This window comes from Prionailurus bengalensis, chromosome X, assembly GCF_016509475.1.
Source record: "Prionailurus bengalensis isolate Pbe53 chromosome X, Fcat_Pben_1.1_paternal_pri, whole genome shotgun sequence".
NCBI lineage: Eukaryota > Metazoa > Chordata > Mammalia > Carnivora > Felidae > Prionailurus > Prionailurus bengalensis.
In genome coordinates, this window is record NC_057361.1 from 20169659 (window position 1) to 20195787 (window position 26129).

Below are 26129 nucleotides of genomic sequence, written 5' to 3' on the forward strand. Positions count from 1 at the left end.
GAGAGAGAGAGTGAGTGTATGAGTTGGGGAGGTACTGAGAGACAGGGAGACACAGAATCTGAAGCAGGCTCCGGGCTCTGAACTGTCAGGACAGGGCCCGATGCAGGGCTTGAACTCGGGAACGGTGAGATCATGACCTAGGCCAAAGTCAGACCCTTAACTGACTGAGCCACCCAGGCACCCAAGTTAATGGTTTTCTTAAACACACACACACACACACACACAGACCCCCATGTGCACACACACGTATACTCAGAGAGACACGACACAACATGCATATACACCAATATACACCACGCATACCACACACATGGGCACCAGATACGCTTGAACTGTCAATCAATAATATAAAAAAAAACGCAGAACAATTTTTTTAACTTGGAATTTTAATTATGTATATAAATAGCAACATGAGAGTGACGAGCTCTAAGGCTGGACATTATCTCTAGGTGAAAAGATTTCCAATTAGTCCACTTGGAGTATGGTATCACCCAAGATAACAAAGAAGTCTCGTTTAGTTTTTCCTGAAGAAGAAAGCCAATTTACTACATTCAGTACTGACTTCTCTGCCATTTTTTCTGTAGAAATACTGGTTTACCGCATGGAGTTTCCAATGTTTACCTATAACTAAAAGAAAAAGAAAACCATAAGTAAACTGCTAAAAAAAAAAGAGAGAAACTCTAAAACTTTGCTTTTTGAAAATTCATTATATTTAAATTGAGAAGCCATATCAAATATTTACATTACTCATTACCATCATATGACCGCGAGGATCATAATGAGCCAGAGAAAACTATAATTATTTCCATTTTATAGATGCATAAGCTACAAATCAGAAAGGTTTTGTGTTTCTTCCAAACTACATTCAGATTCTCCACTGGCTGTGTACCTGAGCACAATGAAACAGATGGATGGATAAATGAATAAAGATTAAATGCCTAAGTGGTACAGCACACACATCTCTCCCCTTCTGAAAAACCAAACGATTACATTTCCGCCCACGTGATGAAGGAGAGCATGATTCTATCACTGTTGGTCTGACGTATACCTTTCTTTACATCACCCCATTGTTCTCTTCTGGAGTGGAAGATACATCCTCCAAAGACACACCAAAGACCAAGCCAATTCTTCTCCAGATTGCTTCTTTTCCTAATATGTAATGAATCTACTTAGCAATTTTGGGTTTATAAATATTTTAGAGATATAAATATATCTTTTAGATATAAATATATCTTTTAATATAAAACCAAAAATTCTTAAGTTAAACATGTAACCCTCTAGCTTACCTTTTCTATCTCAGTTTATTCATGTGTTTTGGACTTGTCTAAGAATTCAATACATTTACTGCACTGTCAGAACTACAAACTGAGGTGCCTGGATGCCTCAGTCGGTTAAGCATCCGACTTCGACTCAGGTCATGATCTCAGTTTGTGAATTTGAGAGCCCCGTGTCAGGCTCGGACTCTGGAGTAGGCTTTGGATTCTGTGTCTCCCTCTCTCAGCCCCTCCCCTGCTCGTGCTCTGTCTCTCTCTGTCTCTCTGTCTCTCTCTCTGTCTCTCTCTCTCAAAATTAGATAAACATTTTAAAAAATTAAAAAAAAAAAAAGAACTACAAACTGGAAACAACCTATATTGATAAGGATTCAATAGGCCATGGTAGTCCATACTAGGAAATTAGTAAGCAGCTAAGAGGAGGAATGTGAAAGAAAGATCTCTAAGTACTAAGAAAAATATGTACATAATATATTAAGTGAAACAAGGCAAGTTATCTCATTTGTTCAACACAGCTAAACACAGCACTGTCTATGAAGTATTCTTACCAAAAGTCAATGTAAATCTGATTAAGCCTTCAGATCTATCGTTTTATGGGAAATGCAGAGAAGAGCAGAACCAACAGATAAACAGAACAACACTAAATGGATGCACTCAGCCACAGCCAGGATGTGGGATTCTCTAAAGGATAAATAGGTCTGTTTCTCAAAAAATGAATGGCAAGGGGAAAATGAAGGAGAAGGAACTATTATAGTTTAAAGGGGACTTCAGGGACCTATCAGTCAAATGTAATGGGGAAATGTTGTTTGGATCCTGATTCAAACCAAACAAATGCAAAAAGATAATCGGAGAGATCTGCATACTACCTGAATATGAGATGATATTAACAAATTAGTGTTAATTTCTTTAGGTGTGATGATAAAATTGTGATGTGTTCCCTCATGGAGGTTTCAGTGTACTCGCAAAACAGTACAAGGAATATAAGCGCATTGTGTCAAAAAACCAAAAGCAGGTATGGATGTGCACACATCTACACACAGAGAAAAAAGTCTGGAACGGTATGCCAAACTATTAACAGAAATTATCTCTGGGAAAGGAACAGAGGTCAAGACAAAGTTTAAAAATATTTATCTAATATCTTTACAACAAATCTGCACCACTTTAATAATTGAAAACACCATCTCCAATAGAGATGTAAAAAAATAAAGAATGAAATCAAGGTTGTATGTGCAGTAAGCTGAACTATGGCCCAGAATATTTGGGAAAGATGAAATTGATATTTAGGTAGTTTCCTGGTATTTCAAGTCTCATTGTCCCTGCAGAGAAACATAATTGTATTCAATGTAAAGTCTCTGGAGGGCATAGGTGGCTTCCTGGCCATTCACACTCCAGTCTCTCTTCCAACGGCAGGTCCATCCGATGCACCTTCAGGGCCGCTCCTCAGAGAGGCTGATTCTAGGGTGGGGTGGGGCCTAGGCCTCTGCCTTTTAACAAGCTCCTGCAGTCATTTGTTCGTATAACAAAATTTGAGAAGTACGGCTTGGGGTTACTATATGAAGGACTGAGATGTGAAAGAGGATCTGGGTTTGTTCTTTGTGACCCCTAAGGCAGAATCAGGACCATTGCATAAGAGTTACAAAAGGACATATTTTTGCTTAGTATAACAGCTTCCTAAAAATCAGAACTGTCCAAAGATGGCTGCCCTGAGGGATGAGCTGCCTATCAGTGGAGATGAAAAGTTAGAACACGCAGGGCTACAGGGTATTTATGCTTGAGGCTGGCTGGGGGGCCAGATGACTTCTCTCAAATTCTAAGATCTTATGACTCTCTGTGTCTCCAAAACTATGCAGACAGCTTGAGAAAGACAAACCTCAGGCTGAGGGCTTTTGTGGATTGTAAATAGCAGCCATGATTTATAATCAATGTAGCAGTGATTTTTAAAAAAAAGATATAAAAGAAAATTCATATTCACTGCAGCCAGTTTTAAAATACAGAAAGTTAGGGGCACCTGGATGGCTCAGTCGGTTAAGTGCTGACTTTGGCTCAGGTCATAATCTCACGGTTTGTGGGTCCTCGCCCAGCGTTGGGCTCTGTGCTGACAGCTCAGCACAGATTCTGCTTCAGATTCTGTGTCTCCCTCTCTGCTCCTCCCCAGCTTGTGCTCTGTCTCTCCCTCTCAAAAATAAATAAAAACATTAAAAAATTTTTTAAATATAGAAAGTTATATAGAAGAAAATCTACAGGGGCGCCTGGGTGGCTCAGTCAGTTGAGAGTCCAATTCTTTTTTTTTTCAACGTTTATTTATTTTTGAGACAGAGAGAGACAGAGCATGAACGGGGGAGGGTCAGAGAGAGGGAGACACAGAATCTGAAACAGGCTCCAGGCTCTGAGCTGTCAGCACAGAGCCCGACATGGGGCTCGAACTCACGGACCGCGAGATCATGACCTGAGCCGAAGTCGGCCGCTTAACCGACTGAGCCACCCAGGTGCCCCAAGAGTCCAATTCTTGATACTGGCTCAGGTTGTGATCACTGATCTAGCAGTTGTGAGATGAAGCCCTGCCTTGGGCACCTTACTGAGCATGGAGCCTGCTTGGGATTCTCTATTTCCCCCTCTCTCTCTGCCCCTTCCCTGCTCACACGCTCTGTCTCAAAATAAATAAACTTAAAAAAAAAAGAAGAAAAGGTATAAAAAACATCCACAATTCTACTATCCCAAGATATATACTTAATTTTTTTGTTGTATTTCCTGGTCTTTATCCTTTCTAAAAGTGTATTATGCTATTTTTTTCCATTTAACAAGTTTCCATGCAATTAAATATTACTGAAACGTAACAACATTCCTCTTTATGGATATACCAGAATGAAGTCCCTTTTGTTTTTTTAAAAAATTTTTTTAACGTTTATTTATTTTTGAGAGAGAGAGAGACAGAGCGTGAGCAGGGGAGGGGCAGAGAGAGAGGGAGACACAGAATCTAAAGCAGGCTCCAGGCTCTGAGCTGTCAGCACAGAGCCCAACACGGGGCTTGAACTCACAAACTGCGAGATCATGACCTGAGCCGAAGTCGGATAGTTAACTGACTGAGCCACCCAGGCATCCCTGAAGTCACTTTTTATAGCTGAGTATTTAGACTATCTGCAAACTCAGTATGATCTTATCAGGAGATTGCAAGTGCTATCATATAATTTTTAATACATAAAAAAGTAATATTAATATAACTAATGTTCTGTACTTAGCTGGTACTCATGAGTAAATGTTGACCAAATGAATGAAAATAAACAGCGAATTGAGTATAAGACCAGAAGAAATCACACTGATTTTTCTGGCTTCACTTGGCATCCTAATTTTCTCCAGCTTCAGATTACTCAATCTTTAAAGAAAAAATAATTATACCTATGATTTCCCAATGGCACTTATAATATCTCTATATAATCTTGAGTTTCTCTACAACCGTCATGCATTCAACAAATGTTTATTTAATGACTATTATAATGAATACAAGGGTGCCTACCATAGTAAAGTGTTATTTGAGAAAACATAAAGCTAAGAAATAATGGCACTTTTCAACTGTTTGAAATAGTTTTGTAGTTTGGTAGCCAAATACCAACTGTCAAGTTCTAGCTTGCCCAAAAACCCAGATACTTCTCAGGAATGAACACATAAGTGAAGGCACCAAAGCCCACAATTAAAGACAGAAGAAAACAACACCCTGACCTTTATGTACCTATATGAAGTTGAAACCGCTATAATTGATTACATTAAATTATGGACAAGTCATTTCAGCTGGTGCTAACAATGCTGAAAAGAACTACAGAGTTCCCTTGTTCTTTACCTGATTAAAATGGGCAGAGCCATGGAGCAGTCTACTTATTCCCAGGTGAATTCTTCACATTTCCTGGCTTATGAAACAAAAAATAAGAATATTAATACAGTTTAAAAAGAAACAATGAAACATTTAAAACAAGAGTGGAATGTCTCAAAGTGCTCATCTTCAGTATCTGGCTGAATACAACATGAAATATTATTATAAGGCAACATGACCCATTTCTGAGTTAACTGAAGGAATTGCTAGGGCTCCCTGAGGGCCCTGCTGTAATAAATCGCTATTAATCCTCAGCACAGAGAGTCAGCCAAACGGCTGATTCTATAAAATATCAAATCAAGAGTGAAACGAGTTCTTTACTACTTCATGCCACCATCATTGTTAAAGAATAAAATAAAATAAAATAAAATAAAATAAAATAAAATAAAGAATAAAGCTATTCTTCTCTGTGTATCATCCACCATAGGGGTCAAATCACACAACATGTTTACTGAGAAAGAGGTTATAATTGGACCACACCCATTCTGCCTGGCCACCATCTGGGAACGTATAATTAGGTCACGTCAACCACCAGAAGTGATGGAGGAAAGTTTCTAGTAGGAAATGTTCATGTGCTAAATGTTTAAGGCTTTCCTTTCTTTCCTATATGTTTTCAACACTCTAACTGTGAAAACATGTTAATAAGAACTGATGTCCATCAAGGAGCAGAGCTCTCTTGAGATGGCAACCTGAAGACAGCAGGCTACAGGTGAGGAGGCGATGGGGCTGGGGTTCTGTGGTCTAGACTTGGTGCAGATTCTGATGGTAGCCTTCTTGTAGTTAGCCAGGAGAAAGGAGGAACACAGACCTAACCCCGTCATTTCAGAGCATGGCTTCTAGGCAACTCCAGGCTTACTGGAGTGGTTGAAAACTGGTCTCTAAGCACGGTGATCATACATCCTGGCTTGCCCAAGTCATACTAGTTTATACCCAGTGTCCCAGCATTAATTAACGGTACACCCTTTCACTCTCAAGTGTATGATCCTGACTTGGATGATAAATTATACAGTTACCCTATATACAAATCACATCCACTTGACAATGGAGTTGTGGGAAACAAGGCCCTATGTATTGCTTGGTGGATCACCATACAAAAACCATGTCTACTTGTTGCTCCAAACAGAGCTCTATAGGACTCAGTACTGTGTACCTTACTCTATTCCTCAAGAGGCACGCTAACACACACACACACACACACACACACACACACACACACACACACAGGCCTTCTTGCTGTTGCTCTTCCAATCTGCCAAGCTCTTTCCCAGGATGAGAACTTCATAAATGTATCCCTTGACCTAGACTGGTCTATCCCAATTTCTGCCTGGCTAAATGCTATTCATCCTTCAGATCAAGGCTTTCCCTTGTCACCTACCCTTCCATTTAGATGAGAACCTTTTATTCACATTCATAGCACCCATGTGCTTCCTAATTTGTATAATTCTTTCATTCATGTTTGAATCATTCACTAATATATAAGCTTCGTGGGGTCACAATATCCCTAGGACCTCCTAGCACACAGTATTCAAACATTTGTTGAATAAACAAATGAAATGCAGTAGAACCTAGCGATCTGATGAGGGTAAAAAAAAAAGTTTGGGTATGTAATTAATGAAGAACAAAAAGAGACTTAAAAAAAAGAGGCTTATGAAGCTAAGTACGATAACCATGTCCAGCAATTGGGTCTGTCATAAAAACCAAAGAGTTCTCTACCTAGTTAAATATATTTTAGGTCTGAATTACCTTAACCTAATGCTCGCCAAGTACTTGTAGTGATAGTCTTATACATTCTACTATCTATATTCACCAACATCTCAATCTCAAAAATCTAAGATGCTAAATACATAAGCTTTTTTATCTTTTGGACATTAAGAAAAGGAGCACAGGGGCGCCTGGGTGGCGCAGTCGGTTAAGCGTCCGACTTCAGCCAGGTCACGATCTCGCAGTCCGGGAGTTCAAGCCCCGCGTCAGGCTCTGGGCTGATGGCTCGGAGCCTGGAGCCTGTTTCCAATTCTGTGTCTCCCTCTCTCTCTGCCCCTCCCCCGTTCAAGCTCTGTCTCTCTCTGTCTCAAAAATAAATAAACGTTGAAAAAAAAAGAAAAGGAGCACATAAAATATTCTTCTAGTTGAGGAAAACAACTCTGTTGCTAGGAAATTTTTCTTGTTTGGTTACGTATCACTTACAGTGTAACAAAACATGACTAAAGAAATATTGAGGCCTTCCACCCTATCACAAATCAGACCTCTCTTGGCAGTAACTGCCATGATCTCAGAAAAAAACAACATGCTGACTTCAAAAGACAGATTGTGATTTAGCACAAGCCAGAAATTAAATTTGTTTTTGCATTTTCAGACAGCTGTATTTGAAATATTTTATAACTCATTCTCCTTATGAGTTAATTTTAATACCTATCAGTTTTCAATATTTTTTAAAGTAATTAATACATTTTATTTAAGACAACATATCTAAAATACTATCATTTCATCATATAATCAACACAAAAATGAGATAGTTTACGATCTTTTTATTTGTACCATGTCTTCTAAATTTGTACCATGTCTTCTATTCACAGCACATGCCTCAATTCAGACCAGCTATATTTCAAGTACTCAATAGCTAGTGGCTGCCATATTGGACAATATAGGGCTAGAGGAATAAACTAAATAGCACTGTGATGGTTAGTTTTATGTGTCAACTTGGCTAGGCTACAGAAGAAAATTTTCTTACCACATCCATGAACATGGATGTTAATCTCTATTAGCAAAATCAAAACATTTATTTTAATCAAAACATGCATTGCTAATTAGTATGCACTGCCATGTGAAAAGAGATTTCCAGATAAACCTCGAGGGTACAGCAGCCCACTGAAATGTCTGAGCCCCTCGTCAGTTGATTATTTTGATCAATTACTTAACTTCCCCAAATGCAGTTTCCTCATTTGTAAAATGGGGATAATAACAGAACCTGCCTCACAGACTCTTTGTGCACAAAGAGTTTAGTACCCAGGGCCAAGCTCACAGCAAGTGCTCAATAATCATTACCTACCCTATGTAAAAGGTCACTTAGAGGAAATAAAAGGTAAGGATAAATGACCTGTTAAAGACTCCAGTGACATTCCAGTTCACTGGATATGGTACAGGCAAAATCATGCCTCCCCCAAACATGTCTGCATCCTAATCCTAGAAACTATGACTGCTACTTTCCACAGCAAAGGAGAATTAACATGGCATTGGGATTCAGGCTGCTAATCAGCTGACCTTTCAACAGGGAGATTATTTTGGATTATCACATGGGTTCCTGTAGTCAAAGAAGGAGGCAGGAGACAGGGTCAGAGAAATGGAACGTGAAAAGGACTCAACTTGCAGTTGGTTGGCTTTGAAAATGGAGGAGGAGGGCTGTGAGCCACAGAAAGCTGCAGCCTCTAGAAGCTAGGAACAGCCCTCAGTTGGCAGCCAGCAAAACAGATCTTGATCCTACATCCCCAAGGAACTGAAGTGAATTCTGTCAACAATCTGAATGAAGGAGGAGATGGATTCTCCCCTGGAGCCGCCAGACTTCTGACCTATGGAGTCTAAGATAATGTAAATTTGTATTACTTTGAGCCAATTTGTGGTCATTGGTTGTGGCAGGAATAGGAAACCAGAACACTGGTGGGGGGGGGGGGTCTCTTGGCTAATGCACATAAGCCCAATGGTTCCATTTTCCATCAAGAGATACTATCTTCTCAAGCAGAAGCAAAAATGTGCAGTGTCACATGACATCTATCATGGCTAGCATGTGCTAGAGTTATTTGATGGGTTTCTGACATGGATAAATTCATTTAGTCCTCAAAATGGCACCATGAAATACTACTCCCATTTCCCAGAGTGCCGCAGCTACTTCCCAAGGTTCCAAGGGACCTTGTAAGAGGCAGGGCGGGGCGGGGCGGAGCCTGGAGCACCCACTCCAGAGTCCACTCTCTTGGCCATCAGGCTATGCTGCATTCTGCCTTGTCCACCTTTCTGATACCAAAGTGTCATGCCTTTCAATAAAAGGAAATGCTCCCCACCACCCAGTATTTCCATCTTTTTATTTTGCTAAGTAATGAAGCTTAAAAAAAAAAAAAAGAAAAATCAGTGCCTGGTACTTTTGTTTCTTAGAATTTCTAATAGCAAAAGCTAAAGAAGGCACAAAATCAGAACAAATTTAGCTTTATGGAAAACCCACCATATTGCCCTTATTTTTATTTGTATTTTATTGTGTTGAGGACACTTAACATGAGATTTACTCTCCTGACAAATTTTTAAGTGTCTGATACGGTACTGTTGACTATAAGCACTATGTTGTAGAGCAGATCCCTAGAACATATTCATCGTGGGTGACTGAGACGTTATAGCCGTTGAAGAGTAACCCCCCCATTTCCCTTCCCCCCCGGCCCCTGGCAACCACCATTCTGCTCTCTGGTCCTATGAGTCTATTTTAGATATTTCATATAAGTTGAATCATGCAGTATTTCTCCATTAGTGATAGAAATATCCAAGAGGATCATTTTGAAACCACGTAAGTTACTCAGAGCAAGACTTGAGTGTGCTTAGCAAGCTGAGGAATTTGGAATGGAGGAAGAGAAAGCAGGGCATATTTACTCAGGGTGGTGGCTGCTGCTTCCCTTTCATTTTCCTGCTGAGCCAGCAGGGGACTGAACACAACTATTAAAAGCCCAGCTTCAGAAGTTCTGCTCAGTTTTCACATTAGTAACAGGTTTATATTTCTTCATGTATTTTCCTGCCCTTTAACGAATTATGAAGATTTTACTTTTTAGTTATTGTTGGCCTTTAACAGTCATTCTACAATTCCTTCATAGTAACTTGTTACATCTTTTTAGAAACCTAGTGAAAACTAAACATGCCATTTGCCGAGACACACTGCTGTGTTTGACTAGTTAGAGAAGAACTCCAAAAGGGCCATCTGTGGGCCTGGGGCCTTGCATCCACGACTGGCTTCCATCTCGGACACTCAGACGTTGGGCTGATACTAATCTGAAAGGGTTTCATATTAGCAATGGACAATCAGTAAATAGTTGCAGGCTTTTATTAAGCTCCTAGATTCAAAGAGTGAAAACCACAATGGAAAAAAAGTCAATAAAACCAACTATATTAAGAACTTCTGATGCTCAAAAGACACCTGAACTGAAAAGACAAGCCTCAAACTAGGAGAAGACAGCTGCAAACATGTGACCAAAAACATTAGCATCTAGGAAAAAAATAAAGAACCCTTATAAATCATTAAGAAAGGAACAAATCAGTCATACAATAAATGGCCAAAAGACATGAGTAGGTGTTTCAAGAAGAAGAAACCGATAAACGTGAAAAGATGCTCAACCTCATTAGTGATCAAGGAAATGTACATCAAAACTACAATCAGAAATTCTGAGGAGTGCCTGGGTGGCTCAGTCAGCTAAGCGTCTGACTCCTGATTTCAGGTCAAGTCATGATCTCACGGTTTGGTTCATGAGTTCTAGCCTTGCGCCAGGTGCTGTGCTGACAGTGCAGCCTGTTTGGGATTCTCGGTCTCACGGTCTCTCTGCCCCTCCTGCACTCACTCTCTCTCAAAAATAAACAAACAATGGGCTAAATGGGAGATGGGTATCAAGAAGGGCACTTGTTGGGATGAGCACTGGGTGTTATATGTAAGTGATGAATCACTAAATTCTATCCCTGAAATCATTATTATGCTATATGTTAACGAACTTGGATTTAAATTTAAAAAAGGAAAAAAGAAATAAAATAAACAAACATTAAAAAAAAAGAAATTCTGAGATGATTTTGACATGCCAGATATCAAGGAAACCATCACAGACTACTTGGGGCTCATGTCAAAAGCGCTCAAAGCCAACTTACTAGCCAGAGGGACGATTTGAATTTTAATAAGGAATAAGAATTACAAAACATTCAAATCAAAAATGTATAAAGCAATAAATTTATGATGATATTAAAAAAATTAACTGGTCACTGTATGTTAGCCAACTTGACAATAAATTATATTAAAAAAAAACCCAACTAACTGGTGACCTTCTGAGGATGAGTGGGAACCAATTCATTATTTTGAAAATTGGAAACATAACAAAAAATGTTATGGAAGACAGGAAGCATTTGTCCTGTCTTTCCTATAACTGGGTAACTAAATGGCAGATGAGGGAAGTGGTTCTTTATTTAAATATTCCAGCTAATATGTGAAAAATGACATGGCAGAGGTAGAATATAGCCATTTTCTAACCCCCGGTGAATCAAAGGGTCTCGGCATTGCTAACACCAAAAGAGCAAAGCAAAAACTAGACTTATGTGCCTATGTAGACCTACAGCCTTGCCAACAGGTTCAAACACGAACCTCATCAAGCAATCATCTGGATCCAGCTGCCAATCTGCAGGAAATGCAGAGAAGACAGGAACACGGTCAACTGCACCTTATGTGTGACATCAGCAAAGCTTAAACCAATGGAAACTCTCTAGGTCCAATATGCCAAGTTATTTTAAGTTTACTTATTTTAGACAGAGAGAGAGAGAGAGAAAGCAAGTGGGGGAGGGACACAGAGAGAGAGGGAGAGAGAATCCCAAGCAGGCTCTCAACTGTTAACGCAGCAGAGCCCGATGTGGGGCTCAAACCCATGAACCGTGAGATCAGGACCTAAGCCAAAGTCATATGCTTAACCAACTAAGCCACTCAGGCACCCCCTGCCAGGTTCTTTTAATAGATACGTTGTAAGGAAAATAAAAAGGTGGAAGGGGAACCTGTAGATTTAAAGTGATTTAAAAAGAGGGGGGGAAAAGACTTAAAAGGGTTTATATAAAGTCAGAAACACTAACAGGCAAAACTAAAGTGACAAGGTGATAAAACCACAAAGGAAGATAAGGAAGTTATTACTCTAAAAGGGTACTAGGTAATTTTGGATGGAGGGAGAGGACTGTAACTGGAGTGGGCTACATGGAGGGGGTTCTGGGGTGGTTGGTAAAGTTCTTTTTTTTTTTGTTTTGTTTTTACATGATGGTCACAAGGGTGTTTGCCTTATACTAACTCACTAAGCTGTAAGAAATGAATTGAGCACCTTGAATCTGGCGCCTTAGACCACTTGGCCATCCTGACACCCTATAAGAAATGAACTGAAAAGTTGTTGCAAGAACACATATTATTGGGGCAACCAGGGAAACCTGAATATGGACTGCATAACTAGGTAGTATTTATGTAAATATTTATGTACCTTTCCTCAGTGAGATAATGATATTGTGATTATATTAGTGAATGCTCATGTTATTTGGAAATACATGCTGAATTAGGTATGAGTGGCAAGTGCAATGATACCTACAACCAACTCTCAAATAGTTCAGAAAAAGAAAATACAGGCATGTGTGAGTGCCTACACACATGCAAAGTAAGAGGCAAAGCAAATGTAGCAAAATGCTAATTGCTAAATCTAAACCAAGGGCAGAGTCATTGTATACTATTTCTGCAAGTGTTCTGTAGTTTTGAAATTTTTTTAAATAAAATTGGAGAATAAAGCAACACACACACACACACACACACACACACACACACACACACCCCAGAGTGAAGAACTATTTTAAAGCTACCACAGTGACAACCGCTTTGTAAGACTACTTGGTATCATCTAGTAAAATGGATGTGCAGACCCTATGAACCAAGAAAGCTCTGAATAAACTGTGACACATGTACAAAAATGTTCAGAGCTGTGTGTGCAACAATATACTGAAAATCACCAAACTAGTCATCAACATAGGTATTTTCCCCCAAAGGAATATTCTACAGCAGTGAAAATGAATAAACTATAGCTATATATGGCCCGTATTAAGGGGACAAAACAAGTTACAAAAGAGTACATACAGTTAAGACTCCATCTAGATATACTCTTTATATTTATTTGTATGTATATTTGATATCTTTATATTTTAAAGGCAAAAAAACAGACAAGTTCAACTACAGTGTCTTATGAAAAACAGGGAATGAAAACCAAAATTCTGGAGAGCAGTTCCCTCTGGGGAGGCAGGGCAGGACATGGAGGGCATGGAGAACTTGGAAGACATGGGCAATTTCCTATCTTTTAAAAGGTAGATGGATGGTTGGTATATATGTGGTCATTATACTGTTGGATTTTAAACTCTGTGTGCATGTCTGTAAACAGAGTTTATTTATTTTTCCAAAGATTTTTTTTAAGGTAATCTCTATACCCAATGTGGTGCTCGAACTCACCACCCCGAGATCAAGAGTTGCATGCTCAAATGAGCCAGCCAGGTGTCCCTGTAAAGAGAGTTTAAAATCCAACAGATACTGTCTATCTCAAAAAAAAAAAAACAAAAAAAAACCCAAAAACAAAAAACAACACCCTAGACCACACTAGGATGATATTATTATTTCTGGACACACCCGTCGTTTCTGCACAGTTCTGACAAAGAGTTTACCACAGACTTATTTAGGGCCTTTGAAGGTAAGACAGCTCCATGGCAAATAATATAATGGAGAACTGGGCCATCCATCATTAATACCACTGAAGATTGCAGGGCCCTGTTTGAAACACAATGTCCACAAATTTCTTTGACTAGTTGAGTATCACAAGCACATCAGATTCTGTCTCTATCTCTCTCTGACACTCCCCTGCTCTCACTGTGTCTCTCTCTCTCAAAAATAAAATAAAAACATAAAAAAAAAACAAAAAGAATCACAAGCACGTACATTTGTGAGATCACTACAGGGATAACTAAGCACAACCATGCATAAGACTACATCTAATTGAGACTGCTAATTTCAAGCCTGACTTGAAAACCAATTTCCAAATAAGCTAAGGAATAAACAAACAAAAAACTCAATCATAAAGTGTGCCCCAGGTCCCTTCAAAGAGACAGTCCCTGAGCCCCAAAGGATTCCTCTTCCAGAGTAGCTTAAATCTTTGCTCTCAGCAATAAAACAAAAACGACCAAAAGCCACAAAATCCAAGAAGGAGGGTGAAGAGCAATCAATGAAAAACAATGGCATTTCACTATCAAACAGTTCCCGAAATCTAAGTATATCAAATTTTGATTAGAGCCTTCTGTTCTTCATCTATAATTGGTGTTAAATGTTGAGTCAACATCAATTTTATTACCTTCTACTGAGAACAGACAACCATCAGGAAAATTAGGCTTTCAGAGTAAACAAATGCAAGAACATTACATTCTCAAGGACTCTGGAGAGGGCAAGGGCACAGAAGACCAGAGGTAAAAAGGCAGACCAGCCATGAGCTAATTACACATCTTTACTATATCACTCCCCCAAGACTCGCATATAAATGTGAGTAGTGTTAACATCTAACGTTTTCAAATTACCATAAAATGCTGGCCTGTTTAACTTGCATTCCAGCCACAGTCCCGTTGTTTCTGCCCTGGGCTGGATTCTAGAGCAGAAAAAGCTCTTTCCAAGCTAGCGGCTCTGTGGGGATCCCCTCCTCGGCTTTCATATGCAGTGAGTCTGGGCTGCCAACGGGCACCTCAAGTGAGCACTCGGAGGCTCCTAGGAGACACGCCCCACCCCCACCCCCCGCAAATGGCTTCAGCTCACGTGTATCTGCGCTAACACCACAGTGACCACTTGGAACGGAGGATGAGTTTCATTTTCCACCTTTCTTTCTAGGGCTGTGTATAGCTTACCTGACATTCTATTTCCTTTCCTACATAAAACTCAGTGTGGACTTAAGGAATTCTTTAAACAGGAAAGCAAGCTTCCAAAAAAAATATCAGAGGAATGAAAACAAAACTAAGAGTGTTTATTCTTTAAAGGGAATTGCCAAACGGCACTTGATATTAATACAAAACTTCCTCGCCAAAGCTAGCTTGAACAGGCTCAATAGAGACTAATTCCTTTAGATACCACTAATAAAAAAATAAGTCTTAATATTTCATTGGAAGATGATTTATGTAAACAACGAGGAGGGCTTATAATTTATTCTATAATGTTACATCCAAGTTCCAGTTCAAAATTCTGGATTTCAATTTGGAGATAGTTCTTCATATTTTCAAAGAGTTTTTTTATTTGAGATGAGAGAAGTCAAAAAGAACATTCTTCAATCTATAACGTAGAAGGTATATTAACGTAAGAACCCTAGTTCTTCCTTCTTGCGCAATGCCTCCAAGTGCTTGGAGGAAACACCATGCCTTGTTCTATACCCGTTCTTCATTATCAGAGTAGAGTGTTCCAGCAAACATGGGCGACATTCAGTCAGCTATGTAGCTGCAAGAAGAGACGAAAGACGACACCTTACAATTACACAACCTCCTTCCTCTTCCTCTTATCCACCCATGAGTCAGCACAGAGAATTTGGTCTGTAGCTGGAGGCTGATCCCCACTACGCCACAGCTCATGCCCTGAACTGGGCCAAGAAGGCTAGGGGATGAAGGGATACAGTCCTGCTCAGGGAAAGGAGGGGGCCTATAACAAGTGAAATAGTAAGAGGAGGAGCCTTGTTTGGTTAGTTGTTTTTGCCTGGGAGCACAGTATGTTCCCTTTGAATGCAGTTTTGATAAAACTTTCAGATAATACGCTACACTTTGAGCACATTATAAATATGATAGAGTGGAAATTATGATCTAAGACTGCAGGGGAATGCATTTTATGGTCACCACTTATTCAGCCCTGCTGATAATAGCCGGATGCACGGAGATTTTTATTGCTCTCCGACAGAGGCCACCAAAAGAGAATCTGAGCTAGAAGCAAAATGAAAACAAACAGTAGAAGCAAGAGCAGGCACCAAGGTTATCAAGAATTTTACAAAACCCTAGAAAACCATGTATTTACACCAAAAGGAAGATAATGAAAAAGATCTTTCTCACCTTTTGAAAGTTCTCCTTCCACAAATCTTCTACAACTATGTATCCTCGTAAACCCCAGTCATATAATTTCTCCCCACTGACCTTGAAACAAAACATAAAAGATCCATTGCTATTCCATACATGACTGGTTAGAACCAGAATCTTCCATTTTCCTTTTTACTCTTTTCAAAACAGCTGTATTTAAGCATATGACGACCCCAGAAGTCTTTGGACATACACATTAAAACTGTGCAACATAAGCAAATAAAACGAGTAAGAATTGTAGCATAAGAAGAAAACATAGTTTGGTTGTGCAGTTATTGTTTAAAATAATTTGCCATAAATTACAGGTGTATAAGGACAAAAATGTAGGAGGTCAGCTGCTGGTATATGAAATTCCTGAAAGTGAGACACAGAAAGAAGGCTTCTGCCTATCTCATCTAGTGCATCATGGCCAACCAAGTCACATTGGCCCAGCTGAAAATCACTCATTCATTGTAGGGGCTGAGGTAAAAAATAGGTGAGCCCAATGAAGATGTTCGTAGTTCTTCCAGGTCGCCTAAAACAAAAGGCTTCAAGTTTCTATAGGGATTTTGCCTCTTGATCCAAGATCCCTTCTACAACATCCTGAGAGGTAGGTCCCAGGGTCAGAAAATACTTTGGGGCCAAGGAACTCACTACTTAATATGATATTGTAATAGCATGGCACCACACTATCAGCGTGGAGTTCGACGTGGGGTTTGAACTCATGAACTGTGAGATCATGACCTGGGCCGAAACCGAGAGTCAGACACTCAAATGACTGAGACACTCAGATGCCCCTAGTATTGAGTTTTCTTTTTTGTTTTTAAAGGTTTTTATTTATTTTTGAGAGACAGAGAGAGACAGAGCATGAGCAGGGGAGGGGCAGAGAGAGAGAGAGGGAGACACAGAATCCGAAGCAGGCTCCAGGCTCTGAGCTGTCAGCACAGAGCCCGATGTGGGGCTCAAACCCACAAACCATGAGATTATGACCTGAGCCTAAGTCAGAGGCTTAACCAACTGAGCCACCCAGGCACCCCTAGTATTGAGTTTTCTTTAAAAAATGCTTCTAGTGGGGCACCTGGCTGGCTCAGTCAGTAGAAGGTATGAAATTTCTTCAAATTTCTGAAAGCAGTTATTATTCTCTTTCTAATTGTTATAATCATTGATCTACATATAGCATTTTAGTTTACAAGGTACTTTCACATGAATTATCTCTATTCTAAATAATAACCCTGTGCAGTAAATAGGCAAAGATTTTAAGGAAATATTCAGAGGTCAAGTGACTTGTCTAACTAAGGTCACAGTGTTAGTAAATCCAGTGGTTTTACTAGCTGGTTTCTTATAACTTAGAGTCTTCTAGTTCTTCTAATTGTTCTTAAAATATATGATACTCTCAGACCCATCGAGCATTTACCATGTATATAACACAATTCTTGGTGTTTTAAATTTCTGAGAGGAAAACAAGATTTGCCATTTAAAAAGGGTTTTATTTTTTTTTTAATTTTTTTTTTCAACGTTTATTTATTTTTGGGACAGAGAGAGACAGAGCATGAACGGGGGAGGGCAGAGAGAGAGGGAGACACAGAATCGGAAACAGGCTCCAGGCTCTGAGCCATAAGCCCAGAGCCTGATGCGGGGCTCGAACTCACGGACCGCGAGATCGTGACCTGGCTGAAGTCGGACGCTTAACCGACTGCGCCACCCAGGCGCCCCTAAAAAGGGTTTTATTACAGTACTTCTACCCAAATGCTACTGAACAAAAAACATGAGCAATTAAGTGGCTGGTCCAAGGTCAGGGTATTCATACACAAACTTTAAACTGTGAAAGCAGAATTAAATGACATTAAAACAGTTACAGAAGATCTCTTTCAATCACTGGTGTCTCTTTTTGTTTTATTATAGCCAAATATAAGTACAATTTACCATTTTAACCATTAAAAACCATCACCATTATCCATTTCCAGAACTTTCTCATCACCTCAAACAGATCACTAATGTTTTATATCTAGTGAAAATGAAGTCAATGGTTTTGTTCTGGCTTACTCTAAGCACAAAATAAAAGACAAAACTCCTTCCCACTGACTTTAAAAATAAATTAGAATACAACTCATATTTTCATTCCACTATCTTGGCTGTGAATACAAAAGATCTTTTGCAACATATGCTGTGGCACCTAAGATAAAAAAGGCCTCTACTCAGGGGGAAGCCACATATGCTTCTCAACCAGCAGCCAAGCCTACTGTCCAGACCCTATCCATTTACTGTTGAAACCACAAGAGACTAAGATGATGTATGATTGTTTTTGTGACACAGGGCAGGCAGACATAATTCACTGTTCCTGAGCTGGAGCTGAAGCAGGCAGAGGGATGTTAATGTCTGCCTCCAGGACTGCTATAAACAATGTCAAGCCCATGCTGTAACGATCTTACTGGGGGCACTTGGGTGGCGCAGGTCATGATCTCACAGTTCATGAGTTCAAGCCCTACATCGAGCTTGTTGCTGTCAGCACAGAGCCTGCTTTGGATCCTCTGTACCCCTCTCTCTGCCCCTCCCCGGCGTGCACTCTCTCAAAAATAAAAACATTAAAAAAAAGAGAGATCTTATTGGCATCTGCTCCTAAAGCCACCAATTTCTCATAGCCGGAGGCACTGGCCTCCCACCTACAACTGCAGCACAATCCAGAAATCCAGACTCAGTCCTGTCATGAAGACTACTCCAGGACCTCAACGTCAGATCAGTCTGGCTCAGAGCCCCGAGAGCCCAAATGTAATGACCGTACTGCTGCTCCTCCTGGGACTAAGTCTCCACGTGATAGGGCACCTCTAGCAACTGGGTTCCCGTCTCCATATGCTGTCGAGGAGTTGAAAACCTACAGCCTGTCTTGTTCTTTCCAGTTTTCCAAGAGACTCTATGTCTAGAGTTCCACTAAGTCCAGACACTACCACCCTGAGGAAGTCCAGTCTACATCGGTGGTTCTCAAACATCTCGGACATTCAAATCCCCTGGAGGGCTTGCTAAGACACAGGTTTCTGGCCCTAACACTCAGAGTGTCTGAGTCAGTCTGTCAGGGTTGGGGCCAAGAATGTACATTTCTTTTTTTTTTAAGTTTATTTTGGAGAGAGAGAGAGCAAGTGTGGAAGGTGCAGAGAGAGAGGGAGACTGAGGATCCGAAGCAGGCACCATGCTGATAGCACAGAGCCTGATGCAGGGCCTGAACTCACAAACCATGAGATCATGACCTGACCCAAAGATGGACGTTTAACCGACTGGGCCACCCAGGTGCCCTGGGAATGTGTATTTCTAACGAGCCAGGTGATCCTGATGCTGATGGTCTAGGAATCACACTTTGCGAGTGGCTAGTCTAGCTGTTATAGACTGAACTGTGTCCCTGAAAATTCATGCTGAAGTCCTAACCCACAATGTGACTGTATGTGGAGACAGGGCCTGTAATTAAGGTTAAATGAGGTAATAAGAGTAGGGCTCTAATCCAATATGGATGGTGTTATTATAAGATACATTATAAGACACACTGTGAAATGGTGGCCAACTGCAAGCCAAGGAGAGAGGATCTAGGAGAAGCCAATCCTACCAACACCTTGATCTTGGACTTCCAGCCTCCAGAACAGTGAGAAAATAAATTTCTGTTGTTCAAGCCCCTCAGTCTATGGTATGTTGTTACGGGACCTTGAGAAGACTAAAACGTAGCTTTACCCATCTCGCCTGCCACTCTGTTCTCCTACTTGACAGGATGCCACCAAGCTGAGGCCTGAAGGGAAAGAAAGAAGCAGCCAACTGAGAGCCCCGGGAAGGGCACTCCCAGCAGAAGGGACTGCCTTGCTTGAAGCCTCCAGCAAGGCAAGGGAGGCTGGCACCAGGACCAGGAAGAGGGTGCGGGGGGGCCAGAGCACAGGCTTATGCCTGCAGCTCCAAGGAGGATAGGCTGTGACCAGACACATCCAAATGGAGAATGACCCATAACTATCAGCTTTGGAGTCTGAGTCTTTAGACTTCCATGTAACTATGCCAAGAAAAGTTATCCTCATTTTCTTTAACTAATATTCAAATGAGAGTGCATTCTCTGAACACTGACGTGATTGGAAGGAGGGCCAGAACTGAGGCATGTAGTGGAGAAAAACATTTAAATTGGTGGTAGTTCATCTATGTGTGCAAAGAAATTTTAGCCTACTGCTATAAAAGCTGCAAAATAAGAAAATTAAGCAATAAACCCAAACAGACATAAGCAAGAATAAAGCACACCCCAGCTTACTGGGCCTACTTACCTGGACAAACACGATGGCTTGTTGTGGATAATAAAGAGAGGCAGCTAATCCCATGAACCCAGGGGGATACACCAACTTCTTTATTTTTGAACCTATTAAATAAAAAGTTGTAGATACCATCAGATGAGTCATTATCCTTACCATCACAATTTGTCCTGGATATCTAACAATGAATATGACTTCTTTTCTTTGGTCCTACATTAACAGAGAATGTGCCCCAAAATGTCATATGCACTGGAGAGAACCACACATTTTCATAGCTCTACTGAGACATAATTCACACAACTCACCCATTTAAAGTGTATATTCAATGGCTTCTGATGTATTCACAGAGGTGTGCAGCCCATCACTACAATCAATTCTAGAATATTTTCATCACCCCCAAAATAAACCCCATATCCATTAGCAGTCACTCTCCACATTCCCCCATTATCCCCATCCCTAGGGAAGCACTAATGTACTTTCTGTCTCTACATGTTTGCTTACTCTGGACGTTTCACATAAATGCAGCTATAATATGTGGTCCTCTGTGAATGGCTTCCTTCATCTGCACAATGTTTTCAAGAAAACCACCGCTTCTAAGGAAGCAGAAACAAAGACTGATCTGAAAAGCAGCACACAGCACTTTGGTTTCTAAGGTTTATGTTCTTTTACAGTAAACTGGCTTCCTATTAAGTACCGAACACAAGTACTGCCTTCCTCTTCTTTCTAATGCTCCATGAAAATAACAGTAAAAGAATAAAATACAGATAATAAATCCACAACAAAAAGGAAATGTGTGGAGGGGCCACTGGGAGATAAGAAGTGTCATCTAATTTTCCAGAAATGGTGGGCGAACAGAAGCAAGAGGACACACAGCTGTGAAGTCCTGAGGAGGCGCTGCAGTGAAGGGAGCAGAGTGTCCCCTGCAGCCCAGACATGGCAGGTCCTGTGAAGGATGGAGAAGGCAGCCAAGCATCAAGATGCGGGGGTGGGGGGTCGGGAGAGATGGGGCAGGGAGATGGGGGGATTTCGGACGGACACAAAGGCGAGTCCTGTGCACAGCCTAGGTGACTCTCTCCTTCCTCCGTGCCATCTTAGTGCAAAAGTGCTTGTGGCCAGTCTAACCAGGCAGACTTTCACAAAGGTGGAGAAGTATCTCTAAAGGAATGCCACGAGTTTCCTGCTGAGAACCAAGATAGCTCGTGTGCGTGCACACGACAGTTTGTGCCCAAGAGTAGAGCCCTCCTCATTTGGGCCCTGGGTGGAGGCACCCTCCATAGAGAGGCAATTCCCTTCCAGCTCACTCTGAGGTAGAACTTGCTGGCCAGCAAGCCTCATCTATACACTAAAAGTTCTTGTTTTTATTTTTTACATTTTTAAAAATTTATTTTTGAGAGAGAGAGCGAGTGAGTGAGCACAAGTTGGAGAGGGGCAGAGAGAGAGGAAGACACAGAATCCAAAGCAGGCTCCAGGCTCCGAGCTGTCAGCACAGAGCCCGATGTGGGGCTTGTACTCACAAACCGCGAGATCATGACTTGAGCTGAAGTTGGACACTTAACCAACTGAGCCACCCAGGTACCCCTACACTAAAAGTTCTTAATAGCATTTCAATCACCTTGCTCTTAAACATGACTGTACAACCAAGGACCACCAGTCATTTGAGGAAAGCCTGCAACATAAAAGAGGAGATCAAGACAAGCAAGAAGGGGGAAAAAATGACCTGGTAGGAAACAAAAGAACTTAAAAACCAAGTTAAACGTGTTATTAAGTATCACTGAATGAATTTGATAAATTCAACAAGCTACTCCATTAAAAGAAAAAAGAGTTCTATGAAAAAGGAACATTCAGAGAACAAGAAAGAGGTACTTGGAAATGACAAAAGTAAAAAAAAAAATCAAAAGGAGTAAAATAAAATAATAAGATAATAAAAGAGATATTTAGGGTTGTTTAAACAGCTCCACTGCTAATTAATGAGTTCAGGGAGGAAAAAGAATAAGAGTAATGAGAAACTAATTTTCAGACTTGCAAGGATTTGGAAAGTTTCCCTCCAACAAGGGCTTTTTTGAAAGTGACTTGACCACGTAGTTCAACAACATGGCAAAGAAAACCAAGGAGAAGATGACATGGAACCCAAAAAAAGGGGGTCAAATCCAAGAAAGCAGGAAGCCACGTCCCAAGACCACAGCTGTGTTGAGCTTCAGTCCAGACTGCAAGAGGATGTATGAGAGAGGTCTTCAACTACCTCCATTTTGACCTCAGTCTGCACTTGCCTTTTTTTTTAAGATTTTGCTTTAAAGTTATCTCTACACCCAACTTGGGGCTTGAACTACAACCCTGAGATTAAGAGTCACATGCTCTACCAATGGAGCCAGCCAGGTGACCCTCAGCCTGCACTTTCTAATTGATTAAATTCCTCTTTCCAGCTTATCTCTTAATTCAGGCAAAAGACTCTGAGCAAAGCATCCTCTGATGGGAATATGGAAGCTACCCCCTTAAGCAATACGGACCCCCCTGAGCCAGCAAGACCCCATGTGACTGACCGCAAGACACCACCTTGACCCTTACTGACTACCTGCACTTATCCACCGACCTTTGCTCCACATTTCCCTTACGTAAACCTGGAAGCATTTTCAGCATTTTGGAGACAGTCTCTGAGACACTAGTCTGCTATCTTTCCGGTGTCAGCCTCACTTAAATAAATTCCTTTGTTTCACCACCGCTCATCTCTCTGCCTATGGATTTTGTCAGTGGAGAGTAACTGAACCTGGTGTGTTTATGACCCCTGAAGACAGGCACTCTTGCACCCTTGCGTCCTGGCTACGCGTAGAGCCCTGGGAAAAGGGGAACGGGAAGAATAGAAGCAGAATGCAGAACCAGGAGAAACCTGAGAATGAGGTTAAGAAAACTAGTGGAGAGTGAAACAGGAGAATTCTCTAGAAATGAACTTGGACCTAGAAAGTCTCTGCTGAGAGGCACAGGGTTTTTGACATGGGCCACGGATAGATGCAAGCACAATGTATGTTACTGACACTTATGCAGTAAGAAAAACCTAAGTGTTGCTTATTGGTTTGAAACTTTAATTTTTTTTTACGTTTATTTATTACTGAGAGAGAGACACAGAGCATGAGCAGGGGAGGGACAGAGAGAGGGGGGAGACACAGAATCCAAAGCAGGCTCCAGGCTCTGAGCTGTCAGCACAGAGCCCCCAACGCGGGGCTCGAACTCACAAACTGCCAGATCGTAACCTGAGCAGGTTACCCAACCTGAGCAGTTGCCCAACCAACTAAGCCACCCAGGCGCCCCTATTGGTTTGAAACTTTAAAAAGACATGTCTCCAAAGATGGAACTAGGGTCACAGGAGACAAATGTTATTAATATAGACTCTTCTTGGATTGAAAGGACATAGCAACTCTAGAAGAGAAAATGCTGTTATATCCCTGGTGTCCCACCTGTAAGCTCGAAACTTTAAGTTCCTGAGCAGCTCACACAAATGGGGACCAGGTGAAGGGCAGGAAACCCGACATCCAGCCATTTTTCGGTCATCTAGGGAAAACTGGCACGTGGCAGCTCTTGAACCTCTAGCTCCTGATGGGAACCCACAATGAGCTGAGGGCCCCAGAAGTTCATGAAGGAAGCACGATCCCCTGCCTCCGCCCTCGTCTCCGTGCCCAGAGCTCCCAGGAGGCCAGTGGTGTGGGCTGTAACTATCAGCACTGCCAGGGGAAAATCAATGGCTGCCAAAGCCGAGGGTGCAGGGAGGAGCCACAGAAGGCAATGACAGTGGGCAATGACTGCCTGCCACCTGTGAGTGACCAGGCCAAGTCCACTTCCTCTGAATGATCAACCACTCACCTCTCTTCCGAGAGAGGTGCCTCTTGTCGCCGCCAGCCACGGCCATCCTCATCAGCTGAGGAGGACTACCTTAGCAGTTATGCTCAAGAAACCCTATGATATGACCCAGCAGTCCCTCTTCTGGGTATACACCTGAAGGAAATGAAATCAGGAGCCCAAAGAGGTATCTGGGCTCCCATGTTCACTGCAGCATTAGTCACAACAGCCAAGATGTGGAAACAATGTGTCAATGGAGGAGTAGGTAAAGAAACTGTGGTAACCATACGAATGGAATATTATTCAGCTTTAAAAAAAGAGACTCTGTCATTTGCAACAACATGGATGAACCTGGATGACATTATACTATGTGAAATAAACCAAAAAGAGAAAGAACAAAAACTGCATGATTTCACTGATATATGGAATCTTAAAATGTCAAATGCAGGGGCACCTGGGTGGCTCAGTTGGTTGAGAGTCCGACATCAGCTCAGGTCATGATCTCACAGTTTGTGAGCTCGAGCCCCACATGGGGCTTGCCGCTGTCAGCAAAAAGCCTGCTTCAGATCCTACGTTCCCCTCTCTCCTTGTCCCTCCCCGGTTCACACCCTTACTCTCAAAAATACATAAAATATTAAAAAAAAATTTTTTTAAGTCAAATGCATCGAAGCAGACAGCAGAAGGGCGGTTACTAGGAGCAGAAAGGTGGAGGAAATGGGGAGATGTTGGTCACAGGGTACAAAGTTGCAGTTACGTAGAAAGAATAAGTCTAAAGAGTAATGTACAGCATAATGACTATAGTTAATAATATTGAACCTTGGAAATTAACTAACAGAGATTACAGGTGCTTTCATCTCAAGAAAAGGTAATTATGACAGAAGATATATTAATTAGCCTGAATGGAGTAATCATTTCACCATGTAAATTTATCAAAATGTCATGTTGTACACCTTGAACGTATATAATTTTTATTAAAAAATAAAATTTTTAAAGAGACAAAAAAAGAAAAGAAAAGAAAAGAAATCCCACCAGGAGGGCTCTTCTGGGCCCACCCTGCTGCTGCCAGAATAGGGGACCATCTACCCGAGGGGCCCCAAACCACCGACCATCCACTAAACATACCTACCATCCCGCTCATCTTACTGAGTGACCACCTGATGCTGCTCACGTCAGGCCCTTCTACCCCAGCACCCTGAGGAAAAGGCCCATTGTTGAGTACATGTGTGGGAATGTATACGTGCACATGTACTTTTCTGAAAAAGAATTAGGGTGTTACATTATGTTAAACCTATTGAGCCCTCCCAGGAGAAGGAAAAGGAGAGAAGAACAAATAAACCAGCAAGCAAAAACAAAGGAATAGAACCCGCAGCAGTGGGTGCCCTTATGCTGCTGTTGTGCCCAGGAGAGTGTAGTCCGCAGTTCTCCTCGGGATGGTCATCCCAGTGGATGTGCAGGGGGATAAACGCTAGGGAGCACAGCAACACGCCCGGCGGAGGAGGCTTTATTTAGGGCCATGCTCTAACCATGTGGGGGGCGGGGGGCTAATCTCACTTGATTCCACATTCCTGACTCCCTAACAGTAGCCAAGATTCCAGAACCCTGGCCTTGGGATCTTCATAATTTCCAAACACTGTCTAAATAAGACAGGAATGCTTTTTTGGACAGCTTTACAAAAAGGAGGGGAAAGAAGTTTGGGGGAAAAAAATTGGTTCAACTCTTTTTCAAGTCGATTAGTAAAAATGAACTCTAACTTTAGTTCTTACATATTCTGCACAAGATGGGAGGAAGGCATGGAAACAACAACAGGACTTCATTCCACAGGTTGTCTCTAGATTCTAAAATAACAGTCAAGGCATGTACAGAAAAACTTTTTAAATGGTTCTTTTTTCTTTAAGTGAGCTCCATGTCCAGCGCAGACCCAACATGGGGCTTGAACTCAGGACCGTGAGATCAAGACCTGAGCTGAGATCAAGATGTGGACACTTAACCGACTGAGCCGCCCAGACACCCCCAGAAAAGCTTTTTAAAATAGGAGGAATGGGTACCAAAGCAGTC

The 26129-nt window shown here is 41.3% G+C and overlaps 1 protein-coding gene across 1 annotated transcript in view; it reads right to left on the minus strand.

Annotated features, from left to right (window-relative positions):
• Nucleotides 1-367: 367 nt before the first annotated feature.
• Nucleotides 368-26129, minus strand: part of APOO (apolipoprotein O) — a 56734-nt gene continuing 30972 nt past the window's right edge. The window contains exons 6-9 of the mRNA XM_043569646.1: nucleotides 20265-20356; nucleotides 15982-16062; nucleotides 5104-5170; nucleotides 368-627 (exon numbers count right to left, since the gene is read on the minus strand). Of these exons, the coding sequence (XP_043425581.1) occupies nucleotides 5135-5170; nucleotides 15982-16062; nucleotides 20265-20356 (209 nt within the window). The 3' untranslated portion in view covers nucleotides 368-627; nucleotides 5104-5134. The remainder of the gene's footprint in view (nucleotides 628-5103; nucleotides 5171-15981; nucleotides 16063-20264; nucleotides 20357-26129) is intronic.